Genomic DNA, 23,992 nt, shown 5'->3' with positions numbered 1-23,992 from the left:
TAATAGGAACTTGCTGGTCATGGCAAAATCCATGTTTTAATTATCTTTGCCAAATAAACTTCCTGTTAATCAGCCCGCATTACTTGCAGCATTTGTCTTCATTAAGCATAAAGTTCAATTATGCCATTCTCGCACTGGCCACGACCAGCTTCTTAAGCTTCAAAATAGCTATTGGCAAAGTTAAGCGCTACTCAACACCAGCAAGGAGGACAGAACTGGACCCCTGATTCACATCCAAGCAGCTGCACTGTAGCACAGATGTACCTTTTCAGTATGATCCCGGTAGTTTAATCATATAACCCAATGAGGAAAACAGGATTTGCTTGGCTGTATTTCCCTTCAAAACTAATAAAATCTTATGCTTACTACGAAAGCCAGCTAGCACCCTAGGTCATACTCTTTGCATATCAATAGGTCTTGCCTATAAGACTTCTTTAACACTGTAGGTGTATCTTTGTGAATGAAAGTTTTTATTGGTTTTAGTAAACCCATTCAGTGCAGCAAAGGCTGAAGAATAAAGAAAACAGTAACCACATTCCTTTCAATACTTTATTTCCACGTCATCAGATCAGTGCAAATAGCATCATTCAATTATTTTTGTTAAAATAGCGTGTGTGGTTTAATCCAAGATTGTACTGCAATGGCACAGAATGTGAAAATACGATTCTTCCTTCGTAGACACTTGTTGAATCTTTTCTGCATAAAACATTTAGGTTTTGTTACTTCTGTACACCCACTATTTGCTTATGCTTTCTCCTTGTTGTACTTAATAGAATTGAAGAAAGATCCCTAAAACGGAACAAACAACAGTGAGATATTAAATAGAATAACATGCTGTACAGAAATCTTTAAAACCTGCTAGGAATACAAACCCCATATATCATCCTAGTTATTCTAAAAGACACAGTGCGTAGCAGCTAATTTACACACCCCACTGAGAATAGCCGGTTTCCGTTAACATCTCCAGCAAAAGTCTTTTTCAATGATCTCTTCAGACAACCATACATAGTCATGGATTCCTACGGTGCTTGAGGATAACTATGAACTTTTGGAATATCTAAACAAAACTTTAATGGTTAGTTCCCTCAAAGACATTTCTTGAGTGAGGATGACAGCATATAATTTTATATGAAAAAGCTTCCAGAACTCAGAGTTTTAGCCCACTACAAACTCCAACTCTGTGATAGGTGGTGCAAATTTTCCTTTCACTCAGTTATCAAGAAAATAGTGGTGAGAGAAAATGTACCACTTTCCTCTGATCCACAGAATACTCACCAGCTCCAAGAACAGGACAGTAGGGAGGTAACCTGTTGCCTGATTTTGTATAATGTTTCCTAATCTTACACAGCCAGCATCATTCTACTTCTAATTCAAGTGCTGCTTTCTACAACAAACAGTAACAGAGGCTGCAATTTTTGGATTAGAGAAAATGACAGAAACGCAAACATCCTAAAGTCAGAAGACAAGCTCCGTATTTTACAGCAGCAACTGTCTTCACTGCATCTGCCTGCCATGGGTGGAGGAGTTTCTTGGGGAGAAAATAATAAATTCATGATCCTTCCATAACAAATTTACAATCTTCCTAGTGTCACTTGGCAAAAGGAATTTGCCATTCTGTCAGGCAGTTCACTGCGAAGGAAGGAGCTCGGTCTGCTCATTTACTCATAAGTGAAAGGAAGACATTTAATGTACTCAGAATTTCTTCTCTGAAGACACCAACAATGAGGGTACCAGCAATGTATTAGGAGAAGGTATTCACACAAAACCTGCTTCAGTAACACCAACAGTCCTATCTTCATCAGAAAACATGAATCTTGCTGCCTTTGTTTCAAGGAAATCTTTCAAAGAATAACCAGCACTGAAGGAACTTTGCATCTACCACATAAAGTTTCCTGCCTTTGATCTCTCCAGGCTCCAGACGTTAAAGATGATTCACTTGCCTGCAATTCCAATGTGCAAGTGCTATTGAACTATCAAGACCCATGTCAGAATTTGGCAGCCAGCAAGGCCAATGATGGCAATGCTGAGTAAATGATCCAGCTTGATCCTTCTGAGATAGAGGGAGAGTTACTGGAGCATGCAAAATGTGACCCCTGAGACATCCCACTGAAGGAAATGGAGAACAGAGTCAGGACTGGGAGGGGCTCTGGCAGCAGTGAGGATGCACGGAACAAAGCAGGGTCTGCAGGCTTCTGAAAACACTGCCACTGCCTCTCTGAGGCCGTATTTTCAACCTGCTATTATTCCCTTCTTCACACATGCACTCAGTGAGTGAGCAAGCAATGTCAAAAAAAGAAGTCTGATTAAAAAAAAAAATGCAAGCCTTGCTAAGAAACAGATAGAAAAAGTATGATTTTTAGACTTGAATAGTGGCTCTTTGACTCTTTGAATGAATAGTACTAATCCTCAAAAGTTCTTTGAAAGGCAAAGGAAGAAGCAGCAAATACAGGCACTGCTACACGGGAGGACTCCATGCCTTAGAAGAACCTGTTCAGTTTACATCCAGCTATGATATGTTCTGCAGAAATACATTTGATATTTTTCCTCCCTTTGGTACGAACCTCCCTTCGCATTTTCAAGAGCCAAAACACACACTTCTTCGGCTAGGAAAAGTGAAGACTGTAATTCTTACTGAGTCTGCAATATGTCGTGTCCTTTCTCGCTCCCTGTCACAGTGGAAAAGGCAAATAATGTAAAGGAAGATGGTTCAAGTGGAGGTCAGTAATAACACAGTATGAACGGGAGAGTCCTTCATGGAGTAACAAAGCACAAAAGGCAAGACACTTAAGAGAAGTGAATGCAAAATAGCTCAATGGTGACCGACAGCACCACAGCTGAGCAGCAGCACCACTGAGGACAAGGGCAATGTAATTCTACAGCAGCAAAATGTTACTTCTGTTTTAAAAAGGGTTAAAAAATAGAGGGACGTGCAGCAGTGTTCAGCTCCAAAATGCAGCAACTCACTAGTTCACGCTTCTGACAGTGATATTATTGCACTGTGCTGGTGATATCATCATTGCACTTAGACCCCAGTTTAACACATCCCATATGTCAGGCTGAGGACCAGACAAATGCATACAGCATAAATGCTTCTCTTTGAGCTAGATCCAAACATAGCTTGAATCTGAAGAGCTCAAATGTTGGAACATCATTAGGTTGAAAGAGCAGCCCAATGAGGTCAGAAGCTCATCCCTGCTCCCTTAAAAAAAAAAATAAAAAAATAAGAAAATTAAAAAATCAGCACACAAAATAAGCAGCCAACCCTTTCCCATGCACCTTGCTCTGTTCCAGAAAACAACTCTTGCCCAATTGGCAGGCCTACAAATTTCTTATTTTGGAGAGTTTGAATATTAAGGTCTGTTGTGTCTGATCATTTTTGGAAGATTTTATTTTCATTTGACCGCTAATGCTGTAGTTCAATACCTGCTTAACAGCAATTTGCTTCTTTCAAGAAGTATACAGCCATAAATACATGCTATTATTTAAAGTATAGCTTTTGAAAATAAAGTGACAAAACTAATTAGCAGTAGCTGATAAAGAACATTAATTTGTCTACATTTAATAGCAAAAAATCTCAGCTGTGAGAAAAGGAAGCATAAAGCCCTTTTCTACGCACCTTTCCATGCAGCAACAAGCCCTAGCTTACACAAATTTCCAGAGCTTTCTCCCTACACAACGCTGTAGAACTTTCTTCCTATATCCCAACTTTTTAATTGACTTGAGGGACAGAATAAATTTAAAGATAACTATGAAACAAAGTGCCACTTCTGACTGATAGCACTGACACACCTGATGTCTGCAGCAGCTTCCCAAATAGCAGCACCAAACTCCATTGTTTATTTTGATAGAAAAAGATGTTAAAAAATTGCCGTGAATTTTAACTGAGAGTTCAATACATTTACATTTCTCTTCCAACAGGCAACATGACAACACAGAACAAAACATAGTGCTGAAATCTTTCCTGAAACTGAAAGTAAACGTGGCAAGACATTATGACCATTAAGCCATAATGATTTACAGTGGAGACGTTCCACAGACCCTCCTGTGAAGCACATGAAGCTAAAGATGCTCGTCTGCAGATTACAGTGATAATTCTCCACTTCTCCTTGCTCTCAGTTCTGCATCTGTGTGCATTAATGTTTTAAATGAAACAGCTGTCTCAAAGTCTAAATGACTTTTCAAGGCAGAGAACTATACATTTCTATTACTGTGGTCATATTTATCCACCACTCCTATGTCACAAATATTCCATCATTTAAGAGAGATATTTTTCCCTTTGGTTTAGTAAAGTATGAAATCCTCGAGACCGTTTTCTCTGGCTATCTAGAAGGCAGTTCATCAGGGGACTGCGGACAAAACCGGCACTCAGAAATCCTGAAGGTTAATTAAGCTGTAAGTACAAATCCCTCTAAACCATGACAAAGAGCTGGTCTGTATCTGAGCTTTTAACTAAGATGCAGCTTTAATGTATCAGGTAAAATGACAGAAAAGAGCCTGCTTGAGAGAACAAACCATAGCTCTACGAAGGTCACTAACCCAGAAGTCGCATTACAGCCCAGCTCTACAGAGCCAGGTGCACAGTATGTTGTGGCCAGCTTGTTCCAGGAGAAAAAAAGAAAGGATGATGAAGAGTTACAGTACACAAGACTTTCAAATTCAAGTCCCTGTATTACTCTCAAGCATTTCTTGAAATGGTATTAACGTAACCAATGTCTATGCTTGTGTAAATAAATATGTGGGATCTTCAGAAGCATCACTAATTCTGGATATGCCAATCTACGAAAGCTTTGGATGAAATTCCTGCCCTGTCAAATGTAACAATTCCTCCTTTGCCTGTTTCACAGAGGTGTGAGTGAACACCCGATGCACAGAAACCACAGGTACCCAGAACCACAGTGCAGGGAGGTGGGAAGGGATCTCCTGTGATCAGCTAGACCAAACACCAAGGCAACTACAGCTCAGGGCCATGCCCAGTCAGGTTTAAGTGTCTCTAAAGATGGAGGCCCCACAATCCCTCTGAGCAACCAGTGTTTGACCACCATCACAGTATAAAAGTGCTTTCTTAGATTTAAATTTAGAGTTATTTCAGTTTCTGTCCACTGTTTCTTGTCCTTTGACTGGACACTACTGAGGAGAGTCTGCCTCTGCCCTCTTTAGTCCTTCCAATGAGTATTTTTACACAATTGAAAGCCACCCCTGAGCCTTCTCCTCTCCAGTCCAAACAGACCCAGCTCTCTCTGTCTCTTCTCACAAGAAACATGCTCCAAGCACTTTTTTATTTAACTTTTTAAATTAAAAATTTACCTTTGGTACCCTTCGCAGGATTCCGATCTGTAAACCCATGACTTTCTTGTCCATCCCAGCACTGGACCCAGCACTCCCCGTGTGTCTTGCCAGGGCTGAGGACAGGGGAAGGGTCGATCACCTCCCTCCACCTGCTGGCAGTGCTGGGCCTAATGCAGCCCAGGCCTCTGGTCAGCTTGGTGTCCACTCAGCTTCTTCTGCAAAGCTGCTTTCCACTGAGTTGGCCACCGGCAGGGACTGGTGCCTGGGTTCATTCCTACCCAGGGCAGGACTTTGCAGTGCCCTTTACTGAGCTGTGTGAGGTTCCTGGCTTATATCTATGGCCTGCTGAGGGCACTGAAGATGGAGAACAACCATGCTGGTGGATCAACTACTCCTCCCAGTTTTCATCATCTACAAACTTGTGGAGGTACTCTGGGATACAACACTGGTGACTGGCCTCTACCTGGCCATCATCATACAGCTGGAGATCACAACTCATAGGGCTTGGCAGTTCAGCCAGTCTTCCATCCACCCCATTATCCACACACCTCCCTCACACTTCATCAGTTTGTCTGTGAAGATGTTATGGAAGACAGACCTTGCTAAAGTCAAAGTAAACAACATGCACTCCTCCCTTTCATTCACCAAATTAGCCACCTCACTGAAGAAGGCTATCAGCTTGGGAAGGCATGATTTCAGCTTCATAAATCCATGCGGACTACTCCTAATCACCGCTTTGTCATTTATACATTAAAAGTGGTGGCCAGGATAATTTGCACCATCACTTTTCCAGGGATCAGGGTGATGTTGACTAGCCAGTAGTTCCCTTGCCCTTCTGGTAGACAGGAGTGACATTTACTCTCTTCCAGGTGTCAGAAACCTTCCCCAGTTGCCGCAATCCTTCAGAGACAATTGAGAGTGGCCTTGCAATGAGATCAGCCAGCTCTCTTGTTCCTGGGTGCATCTCATCATATCTCACCCACGGACTTGTGTCTGTCAGGGTTGTTTAAATGTTCCTGAACTTGATCCTCCTCCACCAAGGATAAGTCTTTCTCACTCCAGACTCTAATGATTACATTGCAGAAGGCATTTTTTAAAAACGTTGTCCAGAAACAACCTAAACAATCTAAATCTGTAAGACTGAATTTAAAATTTATGTTGAAAAAGAGGCAATTATTTTAATTAATCCAGTCAAATCAGTGCTTGATACCCAAAGTATGCAACTGCTATGAGAGCTATCAAAAACAAAGGGCCTGAACTATCACAAGGTTCAGACTACGCTTAGACATCTGGGTTTATTTTCAGTTTGGCCATTTAGCTTGTTAGTAACTTAGCCATAATCAAAATGAAACTGCTGACCCTAACTTAAAACCACGTATGTCAGTACGCACCCACACACTTACATCACCCCAGTGCCTGAAGAGCAGGCTGAGGGCAACCATATAAAATGCATATTTATCAAAACAGTTCAGTGGAGCTCAATAGAGGATCTTTTCCAATGTTTCCAAACAATAATTGTTCAATATTCAATATATAATTGTTCAGTCATTCTTGCTCATTGTTTTTTCCCAATAAATAATAATCACTGCATCACAGATATAATTACAACCTATTAGGTCAGCTTTATGGTTTCCCTCCCCCCATCTGTTTTCCATTCCCAGATTAATAAAATAGTAACAGTTGCAAGGCTGGCAAAGAACCTGTGATTTAACTGAGACAAAACATGAGCTTCTGAGTGTCATTTTCTTTTTTTTAAGGTATCACCAAGCATAACTGCCCCACCAAAGTCATAAAAATATCTCAACCAACCTCTAACAGATACATCATTATTGCTTCCAACTGATGTGTTATTACTGCTTCTTAAGAGAACAAAGAAACACTAAACATTATGAAACTCTCAAGGCAGAAACATCTGCCACAGTTTGACACCACCTGCCTGCCCCCAAGGTATCGAGCTAAATTTCCATGCTGAGTGCAAAAGGTGCTGGGGGCAGGGAGAGAAGAGATGAGATACGGGTGATACTGCACAGGCCACAGCCAGCCTTTCTGAAGGAGTTACCATCCCTGTGCTCACAACTTCCAGCTCTTCTCCCTTCCTCATTCTTTTTAGATCAGTGCAAAAGACAAGAAAGTTTAACACACATTTTCAGTGCTACATAAACAAACAAAAACCCTCCTGAGGCTAACTTTTACTCCTAAAACAGCTGTTTGCACGCCGTGTAGACCTGCTAACTTCTTGCATGCAAGGAAACTGAATATGCTCAAGCACCGGTCCCTCGAGGACTCCAGGAGAGCACGGTATGGGCATACCTCGGCTCCATTCACTGGGGAATAATGAGTCAAATACACACACAAAGCCCAGCAGCTGGATGAGGAAAAAGGACTCCCTCATTTTAGCAGATGAGTACAATCAGCACAGATAACCAGATCGGCGAGGTGGGTGAGAACATTTCTGAGGGGGGAAATAAGGACTAATAAATTCTGTTTCAGCTCCTACCCAGCACCTTTTAAATGAAGGGACATGGCTCTGCCGTACCACCAAGGCTCACTAAGCACAGGGCACCAGGCAAAGGGTGCTGACAAGCAGACAGGCCAGAATCAGAGTCCTGCATCAACGGGTTGAGAAGGAACATGGAGACCCTCCGATTACGCAGTGAGGGTGGCAGTGACCCTGAACTCATCTCTCCTCACTACAAGCTCCTGCTTCATGTTGATCACCAGTGTTAGTATCAGATGAATGAGACAGGCTGTGAAACAAGACTCCCCGCTCAAAGTGGTAAGGAACAGCCTTGAAAGGGAACTTGTACAGCAAACAGCTCAAAAGAACAAAACTTGGCACCTCCTAGCTGTATTCAAGACAAGGCCATTTCAAGGATCAGACCCTGGAAACAGATACCGAAATGCTATCCTTAATCTCCTATGTTGTTGTCCAGAGCATGGAGCAATGCAGCTTGTTTGTTAAAGTACTCGGTGCAACTGGAACATAAATTCATGATACATGAATCTGTAGATGAATGCATCAGTCCCTTAGGACTGTAGCTTTCTTACAAGTCTTTGTCTTGCACTTCAGCATTTATTAAAGTAGCAGAGGGTGCTGATGCAGTCTGCTGCTGCCTCTCCAAACCTTTATTTTTATTTTTTTTGGCTCTCCCTTCCAAGATTGCCACACAACTTTAAAAAACCGTCCAGAGTTTCAACATGCTACTATGTAGCTTCAGTTTCAAAGACCAGGTAGTGTCTTTCGTCAAAGACAATCATCACTCATGATATACAGAGATATTTACCTAGTATATACAGAGTCACGAGCAAGCCTACAGACTTCAAATTGTAGCATTATTAGAATTCATGCTGCCACATGATGAACTGTTAAGGAGTGTCTCAGCTTAGTAGTAACAAAAGTATTTCAGTAATGAAACATGTCAACACAGCCCCAAACCTGGCTGAAGGTAGCAGGCTCTTGCTGCCAGCAGAATCCAGCCGTGCCAGCACACTCTGTGGATTGGAGGGATGCTCAACAGCTAATGACCTGAAGAGATGAAAAGCAGTCTGAGAAGAGAAGGAAAGCCAAAGCTTCAATTATCAGTCATTCAAGTATGGGAATAGCAGTCTTCCGCTTCAGGTAAGAATTGACTGCACAAAGAAGCCAATGCCCTGAGGAAAGCTACCAAAGAAACAAAGAGCCCAGACGGGAGGGTGTTCGGTTGGTAATGATTCAGGCTTACCTAGAAATATGTGATTTCCTGTGCTGAGATATGAGGATACACGTCTTGTAATCCAAGGGTTATGAACCTGAACACCCTGATATTACGAACTAGATCATTTTACGACAAAAATAAAACTTACTTTAGGTCCAAGAGAGGGCATGTCTCTTTTTCTACTCTGATAGAATGGAAAGAGAGCTATAAGGTGTGTTGTTTTTTTGTTTATGACCGAGTATAGGAACTTAATACACTGATAGAAGAAGAGCAGCAGAGCTAGGATGAGGAGCCAGGAGGTAAGTGAGATCCCTGTGTATGAATGGAAACTGACCGTACCTGCTAATATCAAGCTTTTCCTTTCCTGAACAATGCAAGAGTTTGCCTGGCATACACAAATTGAGGAATATGTCCATCAGCCTCTGTATTAATACACAATTTTGAAGCAGGCTAAGGTAAATAAATGAAATTATTCACAACTTTATAGATATTGTGTAAATAGACAAGGCAGTTACAAAATATGAGAGACCCTGTTAAATCTATCTAGACCCTCAAATCTATCTTTCTCTCTGATCCTCTTTCGCAATCTCACTTCAATCAGGGATTTCTTCTGTCATGGTCAAAGAGCATTTCTCAGAGTGAACCCTCTCCCAGTTCCAGCCTTTACAGCTACTTCTGGGTCTCCACTTTCCATCCTGCTTTCCCTCAAGAACATAATTCTCTTATGCAGATGATTGCAACACATTTACAAGTAAACTAATGGCCATTTACCCCTCACAGAAATAAATGCTGCAAGGTGTCAGACTCACTTGCGTATTTTTCCTCCTTAACACAAAGGACAACAAAAACTGCCTTTTTACATAACCTTGTTTCTCAAGAGGCCAGCAGAAGCCTGCACTATTAGAAACATAATTCATGCAGACATTGAAAATGCAGAAATAGCAGACTTCACCTAGCTTGATGGATTTACCGTTACAACAGACTGTGGGCAACACAACTCTCCATCCTTCTTCTCCTAAGCCTATTTTTAAATGTTCTTGTGGCCATAAAGATGATGACAGTGTTACAGAACCTTATGCCTCACGTACAGCCACAACCATGAGCTCAGTGGAGCTTGGAGTCAGATCTGTCAGGACAGTAAGGCAAAATCATCCAAGTTTTTGTATTCAAAGTGACCGAAGGGGTCTGGTAATTGCCCTGAATACATTTATCTGCTACTGGAGAGCAGTATCCTGTCCCAGTTACTGGGAACTTATGATCACAATCTCTAAACGTAGCTTAAATATAGCTTGCTTGTTTTTCTCCAAAGCAGTAACTGAAATACCAAAGGAAAAGCATTTAAGAGCTCTGTCATAGAACCACAGAATGGTTTGGATTGGAACGGACCTTAAAGACCACCCAGTCCCAACCCCCTGCCATGGGCAGGGACACCTCCCACCAGCCCAGGCTGCCCAAAGCCCCACCCAGACTGGCCTTGAACACCTCCAGGGATGGGGCATCCACAGCTTCTCTGGGCAACCTGTGCCAGTGCCTCACCACCTTCTGAATGAAGAATTTCCTCCTTATATCTAATCTAAAACTACCCTCTTTCAGTTTAAAGCCATTACTCCTTATCCTATCCCTACAGTCTCTGACAGAGAGTCCCTCCCCCGCTTTCCTGCAGGCCCCCTCTAGGTACTGAAAGATTGCTGTAAGGTCTCCCTGGGGCCTTCTCTTCTCCAGGCTGATCAACCCCAACTGTCTCAACCTTCCTTCACAGAAGAGGTGCTCCAGCCCCTTGATCATCTTTGTGGCCCTCCTCTGGACTCACTACAACAGATCCATGTCCTTCTGGTGCTGGAGGCCCCAGAGCTGAACACAGCACTCCAAGCGGGGTCTCAAGAGAGCAGAGCAGAGGGGGAGAATCCCCTCCCTCGCCCTGCTGGCCACATTGCTTTTGATGCATCCAGGATATGGTTGGATTTCTGAGCTGCAGGCACACATTGCTGGCTCATGTTGAGCTTCTCATCAACCAACACGCCCAGGTCCTTCTCCTCAAGGTTGCTCTCAATGTCCATCTCAGTACTGATATTTCCTATCAGGTTTTCCACTTGTAGGAGGCAGGAAGCAAAAGTCTGCTGAAGGATTGTGGCCAGGTCTATAAAAGCTATTGAAAAAGGAAATCCAAGCTGCAAGTAGTCAAAGGATAAAAAGGCTTAGCTATGTCCTCCAGAGATATTCATAGGACAAACTCTTGGAATAAACATTGATCATTCAAAGCACAGTGAGCTAAACTTTCCAGAAGGTAAAAGGGAGTTTATTCAAGAGTTTCCCTGCAAGAGAGTCCTTCTGGATATCCTCCAGTGACTTAGAAGGAGTTCCAAATCTACAAAGCTCAGCATGGTGGCTCATAGATTTACAGATTATCATGGAAACTTAAAGGATGCCTCTCATCAAATTCCACCTGGCTTGGGTGGGATAGCCTAAATTCAAAGGTCAAAGAAAGCAGCGTTATATTCTGGTAAGACTTCAACTCCTGTTTTTAACCAGGTATTTGCATCAGATGAAGTTGAGAGAGAAGCCCTCTCTTCCATAGTGCGAGTAGAAAACAATCACTGTCCAGAACAGCCATGCCTTGCCCACCTAGAAAGGATGGGGACTGCAGATAGAGCTGCTGGGCAGGTTCTAAGTGGAGTCTGCAGCAGAGATCTTTTAGTACTACAACAGGATGGTGATCGGACGAGCAATGAAGTCACTGACACACCAAGGTTCAAGCGAGAGTCTTATTGGCAAAGACCAGATGGTCAGGTGCTGTTTCAATTAGCAGGAGCTGAGATTAATGCATCATGGATCCTCCACTTGAGCTAAGGTTCAGTAGAAAAAAAGCCTCAGAAATTATCCAAATGCAAAAGTGAGAAAGATCAAAATGGGGCTATGATATTGTTCCTGTGGCTGAGCAGTCTCGGAGTACTGAGAAGAGTGTGATGAGGGAAGCACAATTAAAAATGCCTGTCAATGTTTTGTGGTGCTCCAAAATGTTCTAAGAATATGGCAGCATGATCCAAGCACTTCCCAGTCTTCTCAAGGGATGCATGGGGATCTGAGATCATCCCCCTGAAGGCACATGGATAATAGACTCATTTTTATGTTGATATTACCATTAATTGAGCAGCAAATGTTACAAGCAGGTGTACACCACACATACAAAACCTATTCACAATCAGGTCAGCCAAGGGACTTCATCTTACTGCATGCAAGACGGTGCTGAAAAGTGATTTTTCTACTAAACCACTAAAATATTCCACTAGTTGGTAACCACAAAACTCAAAAGTAAACTGAAAAAAGGCAGTCCTGAAGTAACTATAACAGCCTGTGCAAAGCATGCGTACCCAGCTTGAAGGCAGTTAAATGGCAGCAAACACGCACCCTGCTTCATACACAACAAGGTGATGCATCCACATTCTTCCTACAGATGCTGCAAAGGTGAAACGTTCAAGTTTCGGTATGATGTATACACATATTTAAGGAAATGCAGGCTGTAGCCTAATATTTAGACAAATGCAATCAATAATTCCAAACTTTACTTTATTCTTCAATGCAAACTTTAACTTACACATGGCCAAAAATGAACCCTATCAAGCTGAAGTACTAGACAATGTTTAAAGAACTTACCACGTCTCCCACTGCAGCATCTGTCCACATGCTGCAGTATCTAAGAAATTGATGCTAAAGACTAATAGCCAGGGTTACGCATACACTTTGTAATTGGGGATATAGCAGAAGTCCTTGAGCAAGCTGGTTCTGAGCAGGCTAGCACATTTACCAGTGCTGTTGGATGATACAGCTGCACCGCTGTCAGTTTTGCTGTAAATTTGGTTGCATCTAGTGCAAACAGCCCTTCAATATTATACTGCACTGCACTCCACTGGAACAACAAAAACAATAGTTAAGTAGACACTTTGATCAAAAACTCATGGCCTATGAAATACTAATCACAGTATTATCAAAAGTCACAAGATACCTCTCTGGCGACCTTGGGCTTTACCTACTGTGCAAGCTCAGGCCAAAGTAGTTTAGTGTTGCCCTCTTGTACAAGTCCAACACAGCCCCAGAAACTAAACACTAATTACAGGGGTATCTTGCTGCTATCTTCCAAGATATCATATATATTTTATATATCATCTTTTTATAACTTGTACTTACTTCATGGCATGGTCTAGATATCGGAGTAGGCATTCAGAAACAGAAAAACTCCCAGAATAGTTCTGGGTCTGCTAACACCTCTCACAGAAAGGAGGTCACCATCCACATGGGAGAGATTAAAAACAAACAAACAAACAAACAAACAAACAACTCTAAAAATCATATTTTTCTCTATTTCTCTGATTACAGTTGGCCATACATGCCTTAAAATTGGATGAATATTTTTGGGGACCTGGAAATAAAAACTGAAAATGAACTGGTAAATAGGTACTTGCAAAACAGGTTAGTCTAGGATGGGAGATTGTATTTTACATTTAAAGAAAATTCCATTGTAGCAATAATCCTGGAATCACAGAGAAAGACAAAACTCACTGGCTGTAAGACTGTAGAGGTAAAAACAAAAAAAAAAAAAAAAAAAAAAAAGGGGGGGGAGCAAAGGGGCAGGAAAGAAAAGACAGAAAAGAAGTCATCCGCATTAGAAACCACAGACAAGAAACACAGCCCATGAACAATAGTTTTATTGTGCAATGAAGAAATGGAATTCCCTTTCTTCCATCTGCTGTGGTCATTCTGGAGTATTAATTTACCCTTATACAATAAATCCATATTTTTTGCCATCTTGGTTCAGGCTTCTAATCCAGTTCCAGGGGAAGAAATATAATGCATTTGCTAAAATACAAGCAAACCTATAGTGCATTAGGTTATGTGATAAAATGCTTGCCTTCACGCACAAAGGAGCACAGAGGTACAATGCCAGTGGAAGAACCTGAATAACACCCTTACAGGATTATTCCAAAGTCTATCAGAGGACAGCCATCAGCCCATGGTCCTGGGGTGAAAACCATAATGTTGACCAAAGGAAAGGTTTTCCAGAGCACCCTTCAGACTGATGGGGTTACTGCCTAGGAGGTAATGAGACTTACTATGAGATGCAGGAAATAGTATTTGGGGATTGTCTAAGTCTTAGTGTGGTAGGTTTGGGGGAGGAACCAAAGAAAGGGAAAAAGAGGGATCAGGGTAATTTGGGAATGAACTACCATGGGAAAATAAAAAGATAAAGTAATAAAAGGGGTCTCTTCTACATATGCAGGTGGCTGGTTAGCACACTTGCCTAGCCAAGCCCTGTGCCTTGGGCTGTCCCATCTTCTCAAGCTCCTTTTGTAACTGTTTTGCTAGGTGAGGAGCACTCTATTCTGTGTGCATGGGTGTAGGTCTAAATGCCAGCAACTAAAGTCAGGCACACAAGATGTGGTGATTTATGGTCTGTGATGCCAACAAGTGGAACAACTGAGGTCTAGATGCCAACAATTTCAGCGGGCATGGCAGGCCACAAGCTCTCATGCATCCACAGTGCCAGCAACAGGAGAAGCAAGGGTACGCGTGTCAGTGTGCAAGGGCTAATGCGCGTCCAGCAAAACTAGCTGCCAGCAGGGTAAGTGGCTCGGAAGCCATGTACCAAAGCAGCCCTCAGTCTGGGCCAGATATCTGTGTGTCTGTATGAGACAAGTGGAGAAGCTGGCTACCAGAAGGACTAGGAGCTCCAGGCCTGGAGAGATTCTGGCCTGGGGGTCAATAAGCTGCCTGCATGTCTGTCTGTCTGACGCAAATGGAGATCCAAGAGGCAGTCACCAGAGGGATCACGTTGTACTTCCCACTAACAGGCTTTCATCCTGATCAGCCAGAGAGGTGAAGAGGCCACTGATGTTTTTGTCAGTGTGAACCCTGTCTGCTTTTGCTCATGCTGTCCTGTGTGGCTGGACACGTATATGTGTGTTTTAGTGTACTTATCAGCAGTACCTGCTCAGCTTGATACTGTTTGGATGTGGGGACATGGAGCTACAGCAACCCTGCTTGGCTATATTAAGCTACTGTATTCAGCATGCCCTAACACAACACAAAAAAGAACTCACAGTGAAAGTGGGAGAGAGAAGTACTTTCCAGTAAACTTTACTTTTAGCCTCAGATTACAGAAGCAGATTAACGTGCAAGACTGAGAAGCTGCTAAAGACTATATAAGAAGAACAGAACGGCACTGGGGAAATATGCCCACACAAAACCATTACGATCTCTTTCTTCTGCTTGTTCATAATGCAAAAGCTGAAGTGCCCTCTGGAAAGCTCAGAGAAACATTGTTAATAAGGCCATTTAATTGCAGGTTACACAAAGACATAGTTAATGAGTTCTGTAGCCTCAGAGTTCAGTAAGCAATAAAAAAAAAAATAGAAAAATGTCATAACTAAGCCCAACGTTTGCAGCAACACTAGCCAGGATGAAGTGAGTAAAACTTGGAAACAGCCAAGGGAGCGGAAGTTCAGAAGGTATTCATTCCTGTGGCTTAGTCAAATACCTCATGGCACTAATTTCACACTGTCTAGTAATACTTACTGAAGCATCTGACATTAACTAACAGACAAGTTAATAAATTAGATGATTAGTCTTTTCTACTGAGAAGTATGTTAATATACTTCTCTGTGGACTTCTTCCAACGCTCTTTAACATAGTGCCACTCAATAGCTACAGAGAAAATGTCAAGGATCTCCTGCATCAGAAGTGATAGAGGTACTGGAAGAAGAAAGCAAATCAATATTTTTCAGGTTTACTGCTCCTCTTATTGCTATCACTATCCAAAGACCAACATGACCTCACTCCAAGAGCTATTACAATACAAACATCAGATATAAATGCCATGATATTTTGAGGAATTATATGCCTTTTGCATCGTCTGATAATGTGCACAGCACTGAAGAAGGAAAAAAAAACATTATGGAGAAAAAGGGAAAGGCAAGTTGTTGTTTTAATATTTAGGATTGTTTTTCCCACTACCCAATTAGTTTTTTTTTTTAATTATTATTTTAATTGGTAGTAAATTAAGTATTATTTTTTTCACAAGTCAAGTGTATTTTGCTTACAATAGTACTTGGTAAACAATCTCCCTGTCTTTATCTCAACCCAGGAGCTTTTTCATTCCTGTTCTTCCTATTTTCTCCCCATCTTCCTGGAGAGGGGAGTGATCAAGCACGTAGGTGGGAGTTTGGCTGCTAGCCTAGGCTAACCCATAGCAACTCACAAATAACCCCTCCCAAATAAAGTTTGCAAACAAAAAATAAAATTGGCCCTCAATGCTTTGCTGTTTTCATTGAAATGGCTGGCTAAAAACATTTCAGACACACTGAAACATTCTGAAGAGAAAGGATATAGTCACATATTTACCACAGGATATAGTCAAAACTCTGATTCTCCCCTCCCTAAAGGGATTTGATTAGAGAATCACTCGCAGAAGCTCTTTGAGAAACTGTAAAACATCTGAGAAGGCAAAGAATGTATTAACTCCTTTCACTGTACAGAAGGGAGCTTTGTACATGAGGGAATTGAGTACTTGAACCTTGGCACTTCTCCAAATATCAGTGCATGCTGAATGAAGCTGAGTCTGTGAACTTTATCTCAACAGAGAGAAAGAGAAAAGGCTTCTGACATGATTGAGCGTAGAGCAGCGATAAATCACTATGCTGAAAACTGACAGGTTCTGAAAAATATAGAAAGAAGATTCAACACTTGAAAGTGGTTGTTCAGAAGAACTAGAGAAGGTTTCTGGAAATCAAATATGAAGTTAACATTTGATGTATGAGTGCTAGACATTAAAGGTGAATTAATTTGTCACAGTGACATTACTGAGTATACGCGGGAGGTTTATTTCAGATAACAGCACAGTATTTAGAGCAGGAAAGAAAGGAGTTGATCTTTTAAATCTACTTGAACGGGCAGGACACAAAAAGAAGGAAAATTTTAATCTGGGTTACTAAAGCTGCTGGAAAATATACTAATGAGCCACACAAGACACTGACAGTTTCATAAACTGAATACAAGCTAGTTTAGAAACACAAGAAAAAGGTAGATTTGGGAGGTTAGGAGAAGATGCCCACACCTCCCAGCACTAACTAGAGCCTCAAGCAGTTGCTAATCAAACAGGACAGCTCTGCAGAACCAGTCCGCCAAACCACAGAGGAGAAGAATGAGAAACTCTGAAACCATCTGGAATCATTAATACAGATATCCATCTCGCATTTCTGAGTGAAGAACTGGTTTCTGTGAGTAGAAGGCTTACGGTGAAATCTTTGTTCCATTGAAATTGAAAGTGAAATCTGTTTTATATTGTGTGATCATGAAAAAAGTTATTAGCTAAGTATTTCTAAATGGCAAATTTAAATGATGATGTGCCTTTCAGGAAAATTAACAGGATACATAGAGATCAGACAGTAAGAGTTATCATAATGCACACCCTGGACCTGCCATTATTGACAGCATCCACATGCTTTTTCCATGTATTTTAACAAGTTTATTACTGTGCCTTAATACTTGCAGTATTATTGACAGAGTCTACATGCTTTTTCCATAAATTTTAGCAAGTTTATTACTGTGCCTTAATAGCTTTGCCCCAAAACATAGAGTTGGAATTATCTAGACTACTAAAACACTAAATCAGTCCTAATATTCACACTGGATAATTTTGCCAGAGAGTTCTCCACATGCAGAAGACAGACTGATGACCTGTGTAAGGCTTGCAAAGGCACTCCTGCCTCTTCTTATATAATGATGCTTCTGTAAGACGTGGGGCAGATGTTCACAGAAGGCACCTTCTTACTTCAAAACTTGGCACCAGTACTTGCAGAAATGGTTAAATAAGTTTTTGCCATCCTTTCAGTCACGAAAATAATAGAAGCCATACCCATTTCCTGACAATACCGGTCTGGACAAGGATTGTTTTCAATTTGATTTGTGGGTAAAGATTGCTTCATTTTCAGATAATATATTACACTACCCATTTATTTTATGGTGTGTTAACTCCTAAGGTCTCACCAACTTGATCAAGGATATAGCACAGCCATAGAATGTATCAGAGTTGCTATTAAATCCATCAAATTTAGCCATAATACTAAATTGTTATGAAACCAATTAACTGCTGGCCTGAATTCATTTGGTCATACTCAGATCATTTCCTGTCAAACATCTGCAGAGGATCAAGTTATTCTTCATGGTTTTACCATAAAATTTTGCTCTTATTTCTTTACTCCAGTTCTTTCAGACTCTTCCTCATTAACTTTGTTTTTTTTTTTTTTTTTTTTTTTTATGATTCATTGATCCAATTTCAGCTTTAGGTAAAAGTCTTTACACATTAAACTAGTGAAGTTCTGATACCATCACTCTTTATGTATCAGTTTTGAATTCACTTCTATTCCAGCTATGCATTTTTTTGCTGATGCTGTTATTTCTGCACAGCTTTTTTTTCCTTGGACTTTCACCCTACTCCCACTGAAGTCATTCAGTTGGAATCTCCATCACTTTGAATAATCATTATACTGTGCAAAGGGAAGAAATATGCAATAGCTAGACAGCAGGAAGAAAGAAGTCTTATTACTTTACATTTCAGTATAGCTGGATTGGGAATGGGTTTAAACAAAAGCAAGAGTTTATACAGATTAGCATAGGTTTGAGGTTTCTCTTTGTCAAGTCTGCTGATTGAGAAATTTATAAATGTTGCACTTCTTTCAAATATATACCCCATTTTTCTAGTAAAAGATGTTACAGTTATTATACATTTTCACAAGTGCTAGATGAACGTGTATTTTGCTCTGATGCAATTAAAGAGGTTTAGATGAGTAAAAAGTTGGAGGGGGCAGAGGAGGGTTAAAGACTTTGCAAGTAAACAAGAATCCTGACGAGGAAGAGACTGCAGATCCAGTCGCCAACTGCATTTTTACCCCTACTGCATGAAAAAAGCATAAATCCTCTCCCACAGTCTGGCAGACACTTTCCTCTGTCTGCATTTAATCAAAATTTTCCTATTACAGGCCCATTTTTCCCTCCTTCAACTTTTATCACTTGCCCTTCATTAAGAAAACAAATCATATTTTCCTTCTTTGGTTCTCTCATTTCTTCCAACTCGAAAAAAGATTGCTACCTCATCTTGCACTTGCAGGTATAACTTGCTTCTTCTATACTAAATGCTAATTAACATTTTCTCCAATGCACCCAATGTTATAAATTTAAGGCTACTTTGGCTCGAACAAATGCTGCATGAAAACAAACTTGTATATTGTAAATAAATAGAATATGGCACAAATACATATGGTAAGAAGACAATAACCACTCAAGTGAAAAAAAATTTGCATGGGCTTCATGAAGTTTTGGGTGAGGTCTCTGATGCTTTATTACCAGGACACAGAACAAAAAGGGACTGGAGAAATAGACACCTCAACGCGTCCAATTTATTCAGAGTGAGAATAAGGTCATATCAAGCTTTTCCCTACGCTTGTTCTGTGCATCATAAATAACTGCTGAAAGGAATAATTACCATTGGGTTTACTTCATAAAGAAGATGCTATTTGAATTTTAGAGCAACAGGAAACAAACATATGTTAAGCTTGAAATAGATATTACTGCCCATTTCAGATGAGCTTCTCCTGACAAGCAATATTACTTTTACCAGAAGCTTGGCTCCTTGCAATTGGACAAAGTGGACTCCTTTTTTTCCCTATCAAAATATTCCAAATGCTTTCATCATATATAAAACCCATGTTAGGACAGAGGTATCAAGTTATCATGTGCGTAATTATAAAACAATACCATTTTGACTTTAGGTGAGAGTTAATATTGCAAGTCCGTCTTGCAGGCAAGATGATATGTATTATTTTTTTCCTGTATACATCTAAATACACACACACACATATATAACATGATTATATGAAATAAGATTTCCATACATTATGATTATTTGACTGTATTTCAGTATGTCCCCCCCACCTCCCCAGATATATATAAAAATGCATTCACACACCAGGATTTTTTTTACTACTCAAAGTGCACAGTGGAGAACTACAGGCAGTATGTTTTTTTTTTCCTTTTTTTTTTTTTTTTTAATGCTGGTTGAAAACCTGCTTTTATACTATTCATAGTGGTATTTAGTGCCTACTGTATAAAGTGATAGAACATAGAACTAAAAGTAAACCCTCTGTTGTAGCAGCTCTCCAATATTCCTGAAAATACCTATTCTTCTCTTCTGTTTAACTTAATCCTGGGAAACAGATTTAAAGTAATCATTTAAATAAAACCTCTACAGTGGCCAAGTTAAATAAAGAAACCGATCACTATCAGAATATCACACAAGTCCTATGTGGTATCATCTGACCTTCTGGAGCTGGTTTACTCGCATTTGTTTTTTCTGGATCCTTCACCTTGGATTTACTTGTTTCTTTTCTTCTCTCTATATCTTTAACTAGAAAAGCAAGGGGAAAAGTAAATCAGTCAAACCAAAAACAGTGCAGACAGAAGCGTGTAATTTTGCTCTTCCAGATAGAGAAGTTTCATGCATATCTTACGATAAGCTTAGGTGACAAGTGAGTGTTACTGGCTTTTCTTTCCCTCCCTTTGGGTTTATTATTTTTATGAGTCTGCCCCCATCCCATCATCATGAACGTTCTGAAAAGTGACTCTCCGCACTCAGGAGACTCCAACTGTAGTGACATCAGCATCTAAACCTACAATGACAAGAGCCAGCACTGGAAATATAGCCCAGAAAGTTGGCAAAGCTAGCTGGGGACAGTCCAGTACTGCAGAGTTCCACTGCAAGTCGTCCAGCACAAAAGCACATAAGCCAGCTGTTACATTATCCTCTTTAAAGAACCCGCTTAAATCCTATGCCCAAATCTGTGTTCAAGCACCAAATATTCCCATGAAAGTAGAGTTTCTCCAAAGCTCAGACTTCAACAGTTTCTTCTCCCACAAGTGGGTGGAATACCTCACTTATTATGTCCCACATTTCTCATAACAGCCTAGTAGAACCCAGCTTGACTAGCAATTTCTAATATTGTATTAGTAGCCAGTATCTACTTCATCTTGGTCTGAAAGATTGCAGCAAAACCACTGCTAAAGTCACATAGTAGAAAAAAAAATCTGAATTTCTTTAGAATAAATGTTTTCAATACCCCAGCTATCTACAATGGCCAAGAACAGCTTGAGAAAATGAAACAATATATTTCACAGAAGATAGAACTATACTCCAATTAAAATCTTTAGTTTATGTAGCCCAGAATTGTGGCCAATGTTCTTTCAAGTAGACACTGAATCCTAACCCAGATCAGAGTCTCTCTGTGCTACATCCTTCACAAAACATTGTGAGAGGGTGAAAAGAGGTTATCTGTCTCCTGAAACATACAATATCAAATGGACAATACACGTGTTTTGTTTTGCAGAAGTGAAACCAAAGCCAAATGGATTTCGGTGATTTACCCAACTGTACATGGAGTATCTGGAACAGTGTTCTCTCAAGTCACAACCCAAAATATAATCACATGACCATCTTAAGGTCTTATGAAGACAACAAACCACCACCAAACCTCTCAGTGTGAAAAGCCCCTGCAGAACTTACAGCCTTCACACTCGGGATACAGAAATAAGGATACTGGTGAAAATAGTAACTGATGTTTTTACCCCTTTCCAAACCAACACACTATGTGTAGCTGTACCTCACCTCTATCTTTTGGGAATGGTTGTGAAACTGATTCAGAAGTAAGTTAGGTCTGCAGGCATACTGAGGAATTAGCTTTTACCACAGCAGACCTTGGATGTCAGTTATGCTGCAGAAAAAGCCATGACAACATCAGGTCTTACTCAGAGGCCTGGGTTTAATCCTTACATAAACACATCTGCAACTAAAATAAAAGAGGTAAAATTGGCAGAATAATACTAGGCCAAAAAGGATGACATTGCTTAGCAACTAAGAGCATTCCTTTGAATAGCGGCTATGAGCAACCACCACTAAGGAGGTGCCGGTGGCCTCCTCTAGTGCTAGTGCTGGGAAGGGGTAAGTCTCCAGAGAAACTGTTCAAAAGTTTGAAAATGCTCCCAGGAGATGAGCCAGTCACATCCTGATGGAGTTTTTTGGTTTGGGGAAAGTCCTTTCTAGTTGTCAAAATCCTAACCACATAAGAAAAACAGACAGGAAGACAGCAGTTTTACCCACGTACTTACACAATGAACTTAACTACATGTCTTTATAGCTGGATCCTAAAGGAAGAAATTCCCCAATGACCTTTGTTAATTACGTACTATATATAATAGTTTACAAGCAGTGCCAGAATAAAAAAGAATCCCTGAGTATATAAAAGGAATGCTCTTTTAAAAATAAAAAAATATGGTAGACTTGAGAAGAATGCTTTGTGCATCAATTACAACACAACAGCATTAAAAACATTTCCAGGGCACTAGAGTGCAGCGTTTTCTCAAAGCTTTGGACTCGTTTGACCTTTTATCATCTCAACAATCAGTGACTACTTGTCAGGGAAGGGGGAGAGAAAACGTGGAATACAGGGGGAGAGAAAGGAAGTCTTTGTACACATGTTGTACCTGGTTTTATTCACACAAGGTATCAGATGGTCAAAGAAACTCCAGTCTCATTGAGTGCTACATGTTTTCTTTGGCACCAAAGGAAGAGAATACTGAGCAGAACATAACCCCCACGTTGTTAATTCAAGCTGCCAGCTCTGCTTTTCTTTTTTCTAGGAATAGAGCTGGTTTAAAAAGCAACCACACCTAATATTATAGAACTTGGTATGACTTTCTGTGGGCAGCTCTTTAATGCTAAAGTAATCTGTGGTTTTGTGGGTTTCCGAACTGGGATGGTACTTAAAATAGTGAACACAAAGTTGCAGTGACAAAAAACTAGGAAGACTGACACACCACATCAAGCAGCCAGCATATTTTATCTTGTTTTGGTTCTCAGAGAAAGGTGCTTCAGCAATGACGGCAACCAAGTGGCATCCTCCACAAATGGTTAATAAACTACTCAGTGCCAGGAGGATTCAGTATGCTTTCAACTGTAACTCCAGACTGTCAAATTTCTGTCTTCATTGGCCAAGTTGACACCACGCTTAACTGAGTTGTTTAAAATGAAAGTCATGAAAACTCAAGTGTTTTGCCTTTGAATTTCTTGCAACACTACCTTTTCACTATGATATACATACTAAAAATATGTATAGGTCAGATAAGACTCTTAGGCATAATCTGTAAACATATTTGACAGCTGAAGACCAGTAAGAATTTGGCCTTCCATAGTATCATTGAACAAGCACCTAACAGCCAATTGGCACAGCTCTAAGGATCTTTGAATAAAAACAGTTGAATGAAGGGTAGGAAACTTTTCAATGCATCAGAACATAGCACTTCCCTTCTTATTTCTGCTCACTGAAGATTCTTTTCCATGATATACTGGCAAATTTCATACAGGAATGGGCAAGACAGGAATCCCAAACCAATAAAACCCAAAATAGCCCGAAGTAAGAATCTCCTGTGCAACTACAACTGGATTAATTGAGACCTCCAACTGCAGCAGGTAAAAATCTGTGACTCTGATCAGCCTTCCACCACAGAAGAAACTTGTTTTTCCTTTATCCACCTTTATGTCAGAGTTTGCTACAATTTCATAAGTTACACTGAATGGCTGATATACTCTGCATGTCAGGTATAAAAGATACCTACTTCTGAACTGGCCTTGGGCTGGCTTACTCTCCTGGTCATCGCTGAATGCAATGATCTGAAGGGCATAGCTTTGGTCTGGAATAAGACCTTGAATAATTGCTTTGGTAGCTGTGTTTTGAAGAATTAGTTGATTCGTTTTTCCACCTGTAACAGAAAAGACAAAAAAAAGACAAGTACATAACTTTACATTTACCCTACTGCAATAAAAGCAACTACTTAGAACTGCCTTGAGCTCTGCGAAACCCAAGTGTCTTCCATTATCCGCTTTTGGAACTATCCAGATGGCCAGACCAGAGAAC

At 40.6% G+C, this 23,992-nt stretch overlaps 1 protein-coding gene across 5 annotated transcripts in view; it reads right to left on the bottom strand.

Moving 5' to 3' along the window:
• COL14A1 (collagen type XIV alpha 1 chain) overlaps positions 1–23,992 on the bottom strand; it is a 127,554-nt gene that overhangs the window by 90,571 nt on the left and 12,991 nt on the right. For all 5 annotated transcript variants that reach the window (XM_035318050.1, XM_035318052.1, XM_035318054.1 and 2 more), the window contains exons 4-5: positions 23,694–23,837; positions 20,347–20,433 (exon numbers count right to left, since the gene is read on the bottom strand). In XM_035318050.1, coding sequence (XP_035173941.1) covers positions 20,347–20,433; positions 23,694–23,837 — 231 coding nt within the window. The remainder of the gene's footprint in view (positions 1–20,346; positions 20,434–23,693; positions 23,838–23,992) is intronic.

This window comes from Oxyura jamaicensis, chromosome 2, assembly GCF_011077185.1.
Source record: "Oxyura jamaicensis isolate SHBP4307 breed ruddy duck chromosome 2, BPBGC_Ojam_1.0, whole genome shotgun sequence".
Lineage (NCBI taxonomy): Eukaryota > Metazoa > Chordata > Aves > Anseriformes > Anatidae > Oxyura > Oxyura jamaicensis.
This window is presented reverse-complemented; position numbering and strand designations above follow the sequence as displayed.